At 32.8% G+C, this 13,084-nt stretch overlaps 1 protein-coding gene across 1 annotated transcript in view; it reads left to right on the forward strand.

The window, feature by feature from the left end:
- DNAH9 (dynein axonemal heavy chain 9) overlaps positions 1-13,084 on the forward strand; it is a 704,007-nt gene that overhangs the window by 184,491 nt on the left and 506,432 nt on the right. The window contains exons 20-25 of the mRNA XM_049776731.1: positions 1,329-2,199; positions 5,193-5,323; positions 5,628-5,754; positions 8,203-8,355; positions 11,044-11,169; positions 12,662-12,901. Of these exons, the coding sequence (XP_049632688.1) occupies positions 1,329-2,199; positions 5,193-5,323; positions 5,628-5,754; positions 8,203-8,355; positions 11,044-11,169; positions 12,662-12,901 (1,648 nt within the window). The remainder of the gene's footprint in view (positions 1-1,328; positions 2,200-5,192; positions 5,324-5,627; positions 5,755-8,202; positions 8,356-11,043; positions 11,170-12,661; positions 12,902-13,084) is intronic.

A 13,084-nucleotide genomic window follows, 5' to 3' on the forward strand; every position in this document is an offset into this window, starting at 1 on the left:
ATGTTTTTAATGATGTGAGAAATTAAGAATTTTAATAAAATTTATATTTTATTCTCTTCTCTAACTTTGTCCTCCAGATCCCATAAACCAATCAGTGTATGGACATAAATAGATAAATTCATGAATTGTACACTTTTAAAGAATTTTACTCTCAATGATGAACCTCTGATTGCCTGAGTCTGAATTTCAAGGAATGTGGAATAATTATGGCACTCTAGAATATAGCCTTCTAAGCAGACAATGACAATGAAACATAAAAAAAAATTGGCGATGACATAAAAACCAACAGGAGTTTAAGATTGAAAACAAAAGTGGGCACTAACCAAAGAATATTAGCTGTATGTGTAGTTTCCTTTGCATGTACAGTCCATATCTTTCTGGAGAGATTTAATCAGAAATGCAAGATGGAGCTGGAGCACCAAAAAAAAAAAATAAGGTAGTCAGGAACAGAAACAGTGAACACATGCCATGAGCATCAGAAAAAAGATGATTTTTAAAAAGTCACAAATGAAAACTGTAAAGAAAGTAACATCGTACTTAATAGGCATTAAGGGCAGATCTACAAGCTGCCAGAGGGTGTAGAAGGAGATCAGGGAAAGATTGGAGAAAATTAAGATGAGAAGACTTTTAGGTTTACAACAAGGGAAAACCCCAGAAACACTATAAAACTTTGAATATGGCCTTATGATTTAGCTTTCTTTGTGGTTCTCAAAGTTAGAGTAAATGTTGGCTGAAGGTGATGTCTGCCATTAAAACATGCTTTACCAAAAAGGGACATCAACTTTGCACATTGTAATTCCCTGCATATTTTAATTATCTTTGAATTAAACTAGAGAACATTCAAGACATGGAGATCATTTGAAGTTTCTTGAAGATCCAAATATAAAGAAAATACTGAGAGCCATTGCTCTAGTGGGAATAATGCTATATTGAGTCAGGGTGGAACTTTGTCACTTGGAGATTATTAACAGGGTCTTAAGTAAGTCATAGTAAGTCAGGGCAGATCTTTGGAGTTACATTGTAGTAATATGACAATGCTACTTATTTCAAGTTGAGTATCTAAAGATTACTTTCATAATAAGATGTTCTCTACCTATATCTGGAGAAAACAGAGGATAGGAATAACTTTGCCTTCTTAGATGTTAAGTAAAGGTCCATCATGGTGTTTCTACAAGCAGTTCTATTCAGCCCACTCCAAATTATATGAGGAATATACTACTATTGGTTGAAATAATAAGCATAAAATTATTTAAACTACCACTTTTCTTATGTCTATTAAAATTGAGTACCCATACTTGTTTACAAAGGAAGTCGGTTATGTTTTGTAGATTTGATAGCCTTGACCCACATAAAATACTGGATGAAAGGCATATTGACATCCTGCAAATGGAATCCAACATGGCCTCCATTTCTGAGTCAGCCAGCTTGTTTGAAGTAAATATTCCTGATTACAAGCAACTGAAAGAGTGCAGAAAAGAGGTTTGTCAACTGAAGGAACTCTGGGACACTATAGGGATTGTGACTTCTAGTATCCATGCCTGGGAGAATACCAAATGGAGGGATATAAATGTTGAGGCCATGGATTTGGAGTGCAAACGGTTTTCTAGACAACTAAGACATTTTGATAAGAAGATAAGATCATGGGATGCATTTACAGGCCTAGAAAGGGTGGTATTGAACACCTTGACCTCCTTAAGAGCAGTAGCTGAATTGCAGAATCCAGCCATTCGTGAAAGGCACTGGAGACAGCTGATGCAAATCACTGGTGTAAGTTTCATCATGGATGAAAATACAACTCTGGCACAACTCCTACATCTCCAGCTGCACCATTTTGAGGATGAAGTCCAAGGTATCGTAGACAAAGCTGTGAAAGAGATGGGTATGGAGAAGATATTAAAAGAGCTTCAGATCACGTGGGCTGGCATGGAATTCCATTATGAGTTCCACCTACGAACCAGTGTTCCCCTTCTACAGTCTGATGAGGATCTCATAGAAGTTCTGGAAGATAACCAAGTCCAACTTCAGAACCTAATGATGTCCAAATACATTGCATTCTTCCTGGAGGAAGTGTCTGCATGGCAGAAGAAGTTATCCATAGCTGATGCTGTCATCTCTATCTGGTTTGATGTTCAGCGCACATGGTCTCATCTGGAAAGTATATTCATTGGATCTGATGATATTAGAGCTCAGCTGCCCCAGGTACCTTTAAGTATATTCTATATTTATTTCTTTAACCAAATCAAAAGAAAAATCACTCTTTTATGATTTCTCTGATTGTCTTACTTCTCTAATTGGTTTTGAAGTTACTCAGGACTTCTTCAAATACTGAACTTGGCAAGTCACAAAAGTAGGGTCAATGAAAAAAGGTGAAATTTATTTTTTTTATTTTTAGAAAAGCATTAAGAAAGGAGTGTTAATTTTCTATTTAACTATATTTATACAGATAAAATGTATTAATAACTACACCTGGGGCCAACCAGCTTATAGTTTTCTCTATAGATAACCATATATCAGATGACAATTGGAAGTCAGTATTGTATCTATGCAAATTCAAGTTCCTTAGAGCACTATTAGATACTCCCTCCTGGTATATTCTAGTTTATTAAATTTTTTCATTGTTTGTATTTCTTCAAAACAAACTTATGTTTACAAGTAAGTTTGATTTCAAAGTGTCATGTATTATCCCAAACTATTTGCAAGTTAGTGTATTTCATTAAAAATTATTTTTAACCACAAATACACAGTTAAATAGATAACTATAATTAGTAGTTTTTAACTTACAAAGAAAAGTAACAGAAAACAGTTGTTATAATAGATTAAACTGAGTAATCTATATATTATTTACCCATATGCTAATAAATAGAATACAGGTTTAATTATAAAAATAAAAAATGTAAGATGAGGTTTGTTTGTTATTAAATCACTATTAATTATAGGGTTACAAAAGTATTCGTATTCTCAGGTCTACAATATTTTAGCACCAATCACTTAACTAGTGTCCATTTTCCTCCTTCACCAATACCCCCAGTTTCCTTACTGCATCCAAGCTTGACTATATGACTATCTCACCATAGTCCTAATGTTACCTTTCCTAAATTTTCCCCTTCCATCTTATCAGTGACAAGTTATCTTCAGAAGACTTCTTGATATTTATCTAGCAATTCAATTCTATTACTTTTGGTTATTTTTGTTCTCCTGAGAAGTTTCTAATATTCCACATATGAGAAGGTATTTTTAACTTAAAAAAAAGACACTTGAGAGACCTGAGAGATAGAACAGCATTAGGACATTTATCTTGTATGTGGCCAACCTAGGACAGGTCAATCAATTAACAATAACAAATCAATCAATAAATACCATTGCCTAAAAATTACAATTAAATCCCTGGCATTCCATATGGCCCTCAGAGCCTGCCAGGTGTAATTTATAACAGAGAGCCAGGAGTAAACACTGAGTATTGCTGGGTGAGGCTAAAAACAAAACAAAAGACATTTGCAAATTGTCAAGTAAGCATAAAAATAATTAGTATTGTTGACATCTTTAGGTTCACAAATGTGTGTGTAAGACATGTTAACGTTTGGGGGGGCATGGTGGCACTCTGGAGTTTTTTTCTGGCTCTGGGCTTAAAAATTACTCTGGCAGGCTCCGAGGTCCTTATGAGATGCTGGGGATATTGAATCTGGGTTGGCCATGTGAAAAGCAAATGTGGTATCACTTTGACCCTAGATATGTAAATTCTTATATTTAATCTGCTGTAACAATATAACAGAGAACTCTGACACATAAGAAAATCAGTTAAGGTAAAGCCAACTACTGAGTATTTTTAATCTTTATTAATATTTCCCAAATTTGTTTATATATGTATAATTTTATATATAATTTGTTATATATTTACATATGTATATATATTAGAAAAAGTTGCTCACTCTGTAATTACAATTTTTTATTCTTTTTTATTCTATTATTAATGCCAGATATTTCTGATTTTGGGAGCTGCTGTTTTTATTTTATTATTTTTTAATATTTTATTGTAATCAAAGTGAATTAAAAGTTTTTCTCAGTAATATTTAAGGTACATAGTGACAATGAATTAGAGCCATTCCCATCACTAGTGTTGTCCTCCCTCCACCCTTCTTCCCAGTATGCATCCGATACCTCCCTGAGGAATCATAAAATCATTAAAATATATCATATAACTTATTTTATTATATCAATCATTTGAAAAGGCTTTGAAGATATGTTCAAGAACATTGTATCTAAAATTTGACATCATAGTAGTACATTTGATGAAGAAAAATTACCTCACAAAAACTTGCATCTACCCCCAAAAATACTGATTCCTCTATCTGTTTTATTAAGGAATGTTTTGGTCTTATGTCATCACTTCTCATAGTATGATCTAGTGAACCAGTAACAGTTCTAAGACCTACTCAGAGGAGCCTCAAGATCAAACTATTAAATAATAATGCTGACATTATTTTTCTTTTTTATGAATATTCTATGAGTATATGGTGGAATTTTTCAGAGATTCTGCAATGTGGTATCACAACTAGTGAACCGAAAAGCAGAGAAAGAGAATAATCTGAGTTTCAGGCAGATTAAAGAATTTGTGGGAGATCAGTGGGTAGAGAAAGATAGTTGCAAGGAACCAACCAAGACCCCAGAGTCTCCCTGAGTAACCCTTGAGCACTGCTGAGTGTGGCCCATAAAACAAAAACAAATACATCAATAAATACCATTGCCTAAAAATTAGAAAAAGAGAGAAAAGTTGTGGGGGAGTGGGAGGAATGAAATAATGGGAATGAAATAACACATTTTTTTCTAAGTCATTTTGTTTGGTGAGTATAAATGTTTTAGACAAAATCTTACTGTATTATCATAATGGGTTTACTACTGTGCAAAAGTGAACTAACAAATATTTTTAAAATTAACTTTGGCTTCTACTACAAAATATCTATTATTAAAAGATAAATTTTCTCCTTATACTGAAACTTTTGTTCTTTAATTATTTTTAAGAGCATAACTAGGTTCTAAGACCAAAATATATGATAATCGCTGTTTAAACTAACTGTATTTCTTTATTCATGTGCAATCACTATCAAATAATCTGGGAACTTGCAAATACTCAAATGAATGAAGCTTCTTTGAATTGAGTAAAATTATAGTTAATTTTGATACATTTTAATTTTCAGGATTCTGAAAGATTTGAAGGCATTGACTTTGACTTTAAGGAACTAGCATATGATGCTCAAAAAACTCCAAATGTAATTGAAGCCACCAATAAATCAGGTTTTTATGAAAAATTGGAAGATATTCAAAATAGGTGATAGTCTGCTTGTTACTTTTTTGTAATGAAGAAGGCAATATTTCCTTTTCTTTCTTTATATCTGAGATCTATTAAAATATCTAGTAAATGAATATATGTACCTTGATTTCACTGAGTATTATTACATAATCATGTTAATTTTCATAGAAATGTACCCCTATGTATATATTTAATATTTTAAGTGTATATCACTGTAGTTGCTGATTTTATTCCATATATTGCATTTGTTTGCATTTTGATAACATACATGTACCTATCAGTCTGTGAAAAGTTACTTATAAAATTTTGTCTGTGTCCTCAGATTATCCCTGTGTGAGAAGGCTTTGGCAGAATACCTGGATATGAAAAGGCTTGCCTTTCCTAGGTTTTATTTTCTCTCCTCCTCTGACTTGTTAGACGTCCTTTCCAATGGCACAGTTCCGCAACAGGTAAGGTTTAGGGAAATGTATAAACCCGTAGGAACTGAAGAGTTCCCAACAGGAGAGAATTCCAAGTTTCTCATGTGACTCCTATCTTAATTCGTTTGTATATTTAGATGTATGGTGCCATCAAGCCTCACACTATAGTTTTCATTTCTATTACTGTTGTTTAGATTTTCCTCTGGCCTACAGATATCTTTTGTTTCTAGAGTAGACTGGAGAAGCTTTGTTATTATATGCAAAGAGGGGTATTTGTGTGTATATATATACATATATACATTTATACTATATATATTCTATATATACTATACAGATAATAATTTGATCTGATTTAATTAAAGATATCACAAGTAGTTGAAAGATGTGATTAAAATTGAGGAATCAGTCAGGGTTGTAAGACTATAACTAACTAAATTTGAGTGATTGTATGAAACAAGTACAAATGAAGAGTATATTATTTTTCTTTTATCCCCTTATTTATAGTATTTTTAGTCTCATTAATCATGAAGAATTGAGCATATCACGTTTTGTAGCAAACTTTCCTCATATCTAATACAAAAATCATTATCAAAATCATAAACTTTACTCAGATTTTATTTTATTGGGGGGGTTGGGCCACACCTGGTGAATGCTTAGGGGTTATTCCTAGCTATGCACTCAGAAATTGCTCCTGGATTGGGGACCATATAGGATGCCAGGAGATCAAAACACAGTCCATCCTAGGTTAGTACATGCAAGGCAGATGCCCTACCACTTGTGCCACCGCTTCAGCCCCTTCACTCAGATTTTAAACTTGGAATTCTCAAACTTGGAATGCTTATTAAAATGTAAGTTTAAACATGCCACTCACTAATTTTTATATAGTATAGCTCAAAAAGGCCTGTATAGTTTATAATTTTAAGAAATATAGATGGCCAAAAACACATGAATACATTCTCCACATCATTATTTATCAGGAAGATGCAAATAAAAACAACAATGAATCTCATGTCACAGAGACTGGAACATATCACAAAGAACAACCAGTGCTGGCCTGGATGCGGGAAAAAGGGAACTCTCATTTATTGTTGGTGGGATTGCCATCTAGACCAGCCTTTCAGAAAAACATATGGATATTTCTCAAAACACAGCAATACCTCTACTAAGGATATACCCAAGGAACACAAAAATGCAATACAAAAATGTCTCTTTACTACCATCTTTAATGCAGCACTATTTACAATAACCAGAAACTGGAAGCAACGCAAGTGACCCACAACAAATGAGTGGCTAAAGAAACTAGGGTATATATACAAAATGGAATACTGTACATCTTCTAGGAAAAATGAAATCACAAAATTATCCTACATATGGATGAACATGGAGACTATTATGCTGAGGGAAATAAGTCAGAGGGAAATAGACACAGAATAGTCTCACTGAACTGTGTGTTGAGAAAAATAAAGAAAATTAAAAAAAAGTATTGTAATAGTACCCAGAGACAATAGAGATGAGGGCCAGATAGACCTGCCCGTGATATGAAGCTTACCACAAAGAGTGATGAACACAGAGAAATAACTGAAATAACAACTGCAATGATAGTAAGAGATAGAAATAGAATGCCTGTCCCAAAGACAGTCAGGGGTTGGGGAAGGAAGGTAATGTGGCACATTGTTTGCTGGAAAGTTACGCTTGTGTACAATCAATGACTGAAACCCAACTATGAACATGTTTCTAACCTTGGTTCTTAAATAAATAAATTATTATTAAATACCTAAAAGATACTACATGTAGGTAGGTTTCATTTTATTCTCCAATCTACTATTTCCTTTATCTCAGTCCACAACAAAACACTGTCTGGAATCCTCATAGAAACACTGCACAAAGCATCACTCCAATGAGCCTCAAAATTAATAGTGATAATACTAAAATTTAGTTCTGTCATGGTTATTCTTTCTGCTTAATATTAGAATGCTAGCACTTTCTATGGACCTATGGATATCAATTAGATTTATTACTGATCTATATGTGGTTCCAAAAACTAGTTAACATATATATATGTTATATATATATATCACTGTAATGCTTTTCTCAAGTAGTCAAATATGAATGTTATTATTATTCAACATATTATCTTTTATATCTCCTGCCACAGTAATTTCTAAGGAAGTGAACTCATTAATCCTAACTGTTTGATCAATATGTTCATATTTATAGTATATCAAACAAAAATGAATCAAACTTCTTATAATCAATGGCTTATAGAAAGTATGGTATTGACATTATTTTTATATTTATTTATTTTATATACTTACCAACTTATTAGCTGGCTTATATCCTTAGAGCACCATCATATTTACAAGCTTTCAACTAAATATTTTGTGTTCAACACAATAATGATTGTCATATGGATGTCCTATAAAAGTACTAACAAATAGCTTCTTGAACATGAACACTAAACTTTTCACATTTTCAAAGGTTCAACGCCACCTTTCCAAACTCTTTGACAATATAGCCAAGATGAAATTCCAGCAAGACAATAGTGAAATAACATCTAAGATCAGTCTTGGTATGTACAGCAAAGAAGAAGAATATGTGGCTTTCAGTGAACCCTGTGACTGCAGTGGGCAGGTAACAAAAAAGACATTTATAGTGTACTTCTGTATCTCTTTATCTCTCACTCAGATATTCAAGTAATAGCTTTTAGAATGACATTTTGACATTGTATAAGCATTTTAGTTTATGCCCCGGAAATTTCAACTTCCCTTAACTTGCTATTTTTTGTTTGTTTGTTTTATGCAATACCTGGAGGTTATCAGAATTGATTCCACACTTTGTGTTCAAGTATCACTTCTGGTAGAGGAACATTGGGATATCACATACAGAACCCTGGTCAGCTATAAACAACAAGTACCGTATTCTCTTGTACTATTTCATAGCCCTCAGTTTCCCCTATCTTGAACCACTGTTGGAGTATTTTTATGTGTCTATTCTTTGACTTTCAAAAGTCAATGAGAAATAAAAAGTAAAAAGTATAACAGCACTAGAAAACTTTAATAAAAAATCCCTGGAAAACTCCACAAATAACTGTGGAACACTGACATCTTCCCTGAGCCAACTGTCCTTAGAAATAAACCTACTTTCCAAAGATGTTACTTTAATGTTCAAATTCAGAGGAACTTCTTTCTACTGCTGAGTATTTGAAGATCTATGTAATACTGCTTTAAGAACTACTATTGAGGGGCCAGAACGGTGGCACAGTGGTAAGGTGTTTGTCTTGCACACAGCTGACCTAGGACGGACAGAGGTTCAATCTCCAGTGTTCCATATGGTTCCTCAAGCCAGGAGTGATTTCTGAGCGCATAACCAGGAATAACCCCTGAGCATCACTGGGTGTGGCCCCCCAAAACAAAAACAAACAAACAAAAATAGAAATACTATTGATATATTTTCTAGTACAATTAAATAAATATAAATACAAATACATAATACAAAACATGATTCTTCTTTAAAAAAAAACTTTTTAGATTGATTGATTGGTGCCTTGATTAGTTGTTGGGCCACACCCAGTGGTGCTCAGGGGTTACTCCTGGCTCTGCACTCAAAAATCGTCCCTATAGGCTGGGGGACCATAGGAGATGCTGGGAATCAAACCAGATCCCTCCTGGGTCAGCCACATGCAAGACAAATGCCTTACCACTGTGCTATCTCTTCGAACGCTCCTTAAATTTACTTTTCATTTTTTAACCTCACCACTAAAGTATAAATATTTCCTAGGTCATTATTTTAAATAAGCCAATACAGCATTATCCTAAGAGATGTTTATTTATTTCAAAATAATACATAGAAAAATATCTTGTAGGGTTCAAGCTTCATTAACATGCTTATTTAAAACCATGGTAATACCAGAAAATAATATGATTTACTTTTATCAGAATGAAATGAAGTTTATACACAATGTTTTCTTTTGGAAGACCAAGGAAATGGTTTGAAATATAATCCTAGATTCGCTCATATCTATATTTATGCTATATTTATATTTATATCCATATATATAGATATAATCCTAGATTTGCTCATATCTATATTTATGCTATATTTATATTTATATCCATATATAGATATATGCACCTAATATATATCATCTATATATTAGTAGATATGTTATTTAATTTTTATATATAGTAGATTAGATCATGAGAATCCACTGATCTATTTACTCTAATTTTAAACCAGGTTAAGCTTATTTCATAAGAACTCCGAATGAAAAAAATGAACTCTGAATGGCAATTCTTTGATATTATTATTATTATTATAATCCAATATGTTATTCTTTAACACATTGTAATCTAATTTGTTTTTTTTTCAGATGAGCATATCTCTCTGTTATTAAATTAGCCTAATTCTTATTTATTTGTTCACTTTACTCATAAAATAATGCTCTATCTCTTCTGGTAAATAATATGGATTATTTACCAGGTACAGATCTCATATTTTTACTTCCAGTGGAAGAAAATGTGTAATATCTAGCATATCTTCTTTTATTTAAAAAATAAAATATTTATGCTTTATTTGAGCACTGTGATTTACAAAAGTTGTTTAAAATACAATTTTGGGGGACATTTAATGTTCCAACACCAGCACACCACCATTGTGAACTACCTTTCGCCACTGTTCCAGTTTCTGCCCAACCTTCAAGCCTACCCATTTAACACACACGAATAATTAATTTTATATTGCTTGTAAACAACAAATGGCAGATATGATAATAAAAATAATATTTCAATAAAAGAAAACTTGTGAAGATTGTTATATCTCACAATGGTGGTAATAAGTCATTGCCTGTTAATTTACTGAACTGTTTGATTCCACTTGAAATTTTACTGTTTTATTTTCTTTTGAGGTGGGTAATGAGCTTCTCTATTTAACTTTACACTGATTTTCTGTACTCCTTATTCAACTATCAATATTATAAAATTTGTAGGTCTTGTGCATATATGTATGTGACCACACAAATCAGGATCTGTGACTGGGACAATTCATCAGCTTCTTGTCTCTTTGAGATTAATTGTGAAGCATGAAACTGGGCTTTTTACATGCCAGAGCATGTCCAGTGTAGGCAGGATTGTTGAGCCTTCTTCAAGGCAGGGACTTAAACTACTGCCATACCAAGAAAAAAATCAGAGTTCTCAGCCCATTGACCTATCTAGTAGTTTCATCATTTTGGCATTTATTTGATATTCAAAATATATCATAAAGTCTTAAAAGCCAATGTCTGATTCAGAGTTGTTTTCCTTTTCAATGTGTTTTGACTTTAAGGTAGAAATATGGTTGAACCATGTACTTGCTCACATGAAAGCAACTGTGAGGCATGAGATGACTGAAGGTGTAACTGCCTATGAAGAAAAGCCAAGGGAACAATGGCTCTTTGATTATCCAGCTCAGGTATTCTCTTAAATGAGGCTTTTATGTGCTTCCACTCTACACGTAGCTTTTTCAGTGATCTTGATCAATAGCTTCACAGGTGCCACACATTAAATTTATTGGGTGTTTCAGAATTAAGAGACACTGATTGGTAGATTTAGAAAGAGGGAGAACAGTTTAATTGTCTTTCATTATACAATACAATCATTACCTTGGAGAAATTGGAATTATTCTTTTATCATTACTAACTCTTAAAGAGAAAGTGTAAACAATCCATTTTATTTAACCAACCTATTTTTATATACCAAGCATTGTGCTAAATATAATACACCTTCGCAAAAAATTGTGAAACCTCTCCTTGCTAGAGTTATCAGACTGGTTGAAAGTGAGTTAATTACTAAAGAGACATGACACGATAATAAATAGGTCAGAGTACTCTACATGCATATAATTAGTGACCTAGTCATCACCTTTTGAAGAATACAATACATTAATTTGCACAAACTCCTATTTGTAATAGAACTCAATAAGACAAATTCAGGAAAAAATAACAACCAAAAATAGAGAATAACATGGGGAAAATGCTAAAAACAAGGAAGTCGAAATGTGTTTAAGAAATTAAATGAAACTGACTATGGCTAAAGCAAGAGTAAAAGAAGAATTAGAATGAGAATAATTAGAATTAGAATAATTAGAAGTAATTAGATTCCAATTCTTCAGACTATAGTAGGAAATTTAACTAGATTTATTGATGTATTTGAATAATTTTCATGTATCTTATGAGGTAGAGGGTATTAAAAACATTCTATTGTAACTGATGCTTGGAAGTACTTTGTAGCCACCTTTGTAAAATGTTTGTCTTAGATGACAATTTTAGATCTAGAATACTCTCATCTTTCTAAAATCTTGTATATAAATCTTGTATTTTTTTTTATTCATTCAAAGCTGAGTTGTTAAGGAATTAGAAAGAGAAAACTATTAGAAAGAAAAAGTACATTTTTATACAGAAGGAAAATTGGGAGATGGTAACCAAGGAACCAGAAAGAAAATTGTTGATATCAGTTAATAACTAACAATTGCCATATACCTTTAAGAGATAAATTTTTAGGTATAAGGAATAAGGAATGCCCCCTAAACATGGTGAGGGTATTTTAGTAGAGAAGTAGATAAGAGTGCATACAATGGAGAGGAAAATAGGTGGAAATATTGACAATAAGTTTTGAAAGAAAAACAAAGGAGAATGCAATCAAGTTTGCAATGCAGAAAGAAAGGTATATAGTACTTAATTGGAAAAGCCACCCAAGATTTTTATACAAAATAATTCCTTTACCATAATTAATAAATCTAAATCCAAAGGTAAAATGAAGCAACAGTCTAAAAGACAAATTATCTTATTTTGTCTATAAACAAGGTTCTAAAATATCTACTTTACTTAATACAGATATATGATTAGTGGGCTGGTTTTGGAGACAATCCTAGTAACAACTTTAATAAATGATTCATGTTGCCATAGGTAGCCCTGACCTGCACTCAGATCTGGTGGACAACTGAGGTAGGCATTGCATTTTCCAGACTGGAAGAAGGTTATGAGAATGCCATGAAGGACTATTACAAAAAGCAAGTAGTCCAACTTAAAACACTCATCACCATGTTGATTGGCCAGCTTTCCAAGGGGGACCGACAGAAGATTATGACCATATGCACCATTGATGTGCATGCACGGGATGTAGTGTCCAAAATGATTGCTCAGAAGGTGAGTCTCAAACATCCAGAAATGTCCCTCCATATAGGGAATTATTGTACTATGAGTACTGAAACTAGAGAAAATCTCATATAACCAAAATACTGTTTCCAGACTCTCTACTAGCCATAGAATTGGGAGAGAATCACATCATACACTCATTTATAACCTTCAGGAATACTCTAATCAGAGCAA

The sequence above is a fragment of the Suncus etruscus genome, chromosome 7 (genome assembly GCF_024139225.1).
Source record: "Suncus etruscus isolate mSunEtr1 chromosome 7, mSunEtr1.pri.cur, whole genome shotgun sequence".
Taxonomy (NCBI): Eukaryota; Metazoa; Chordata; class Mammalia; order Eulipotyphla; family Soricidae; genus Suncus; species Suncus etruscus.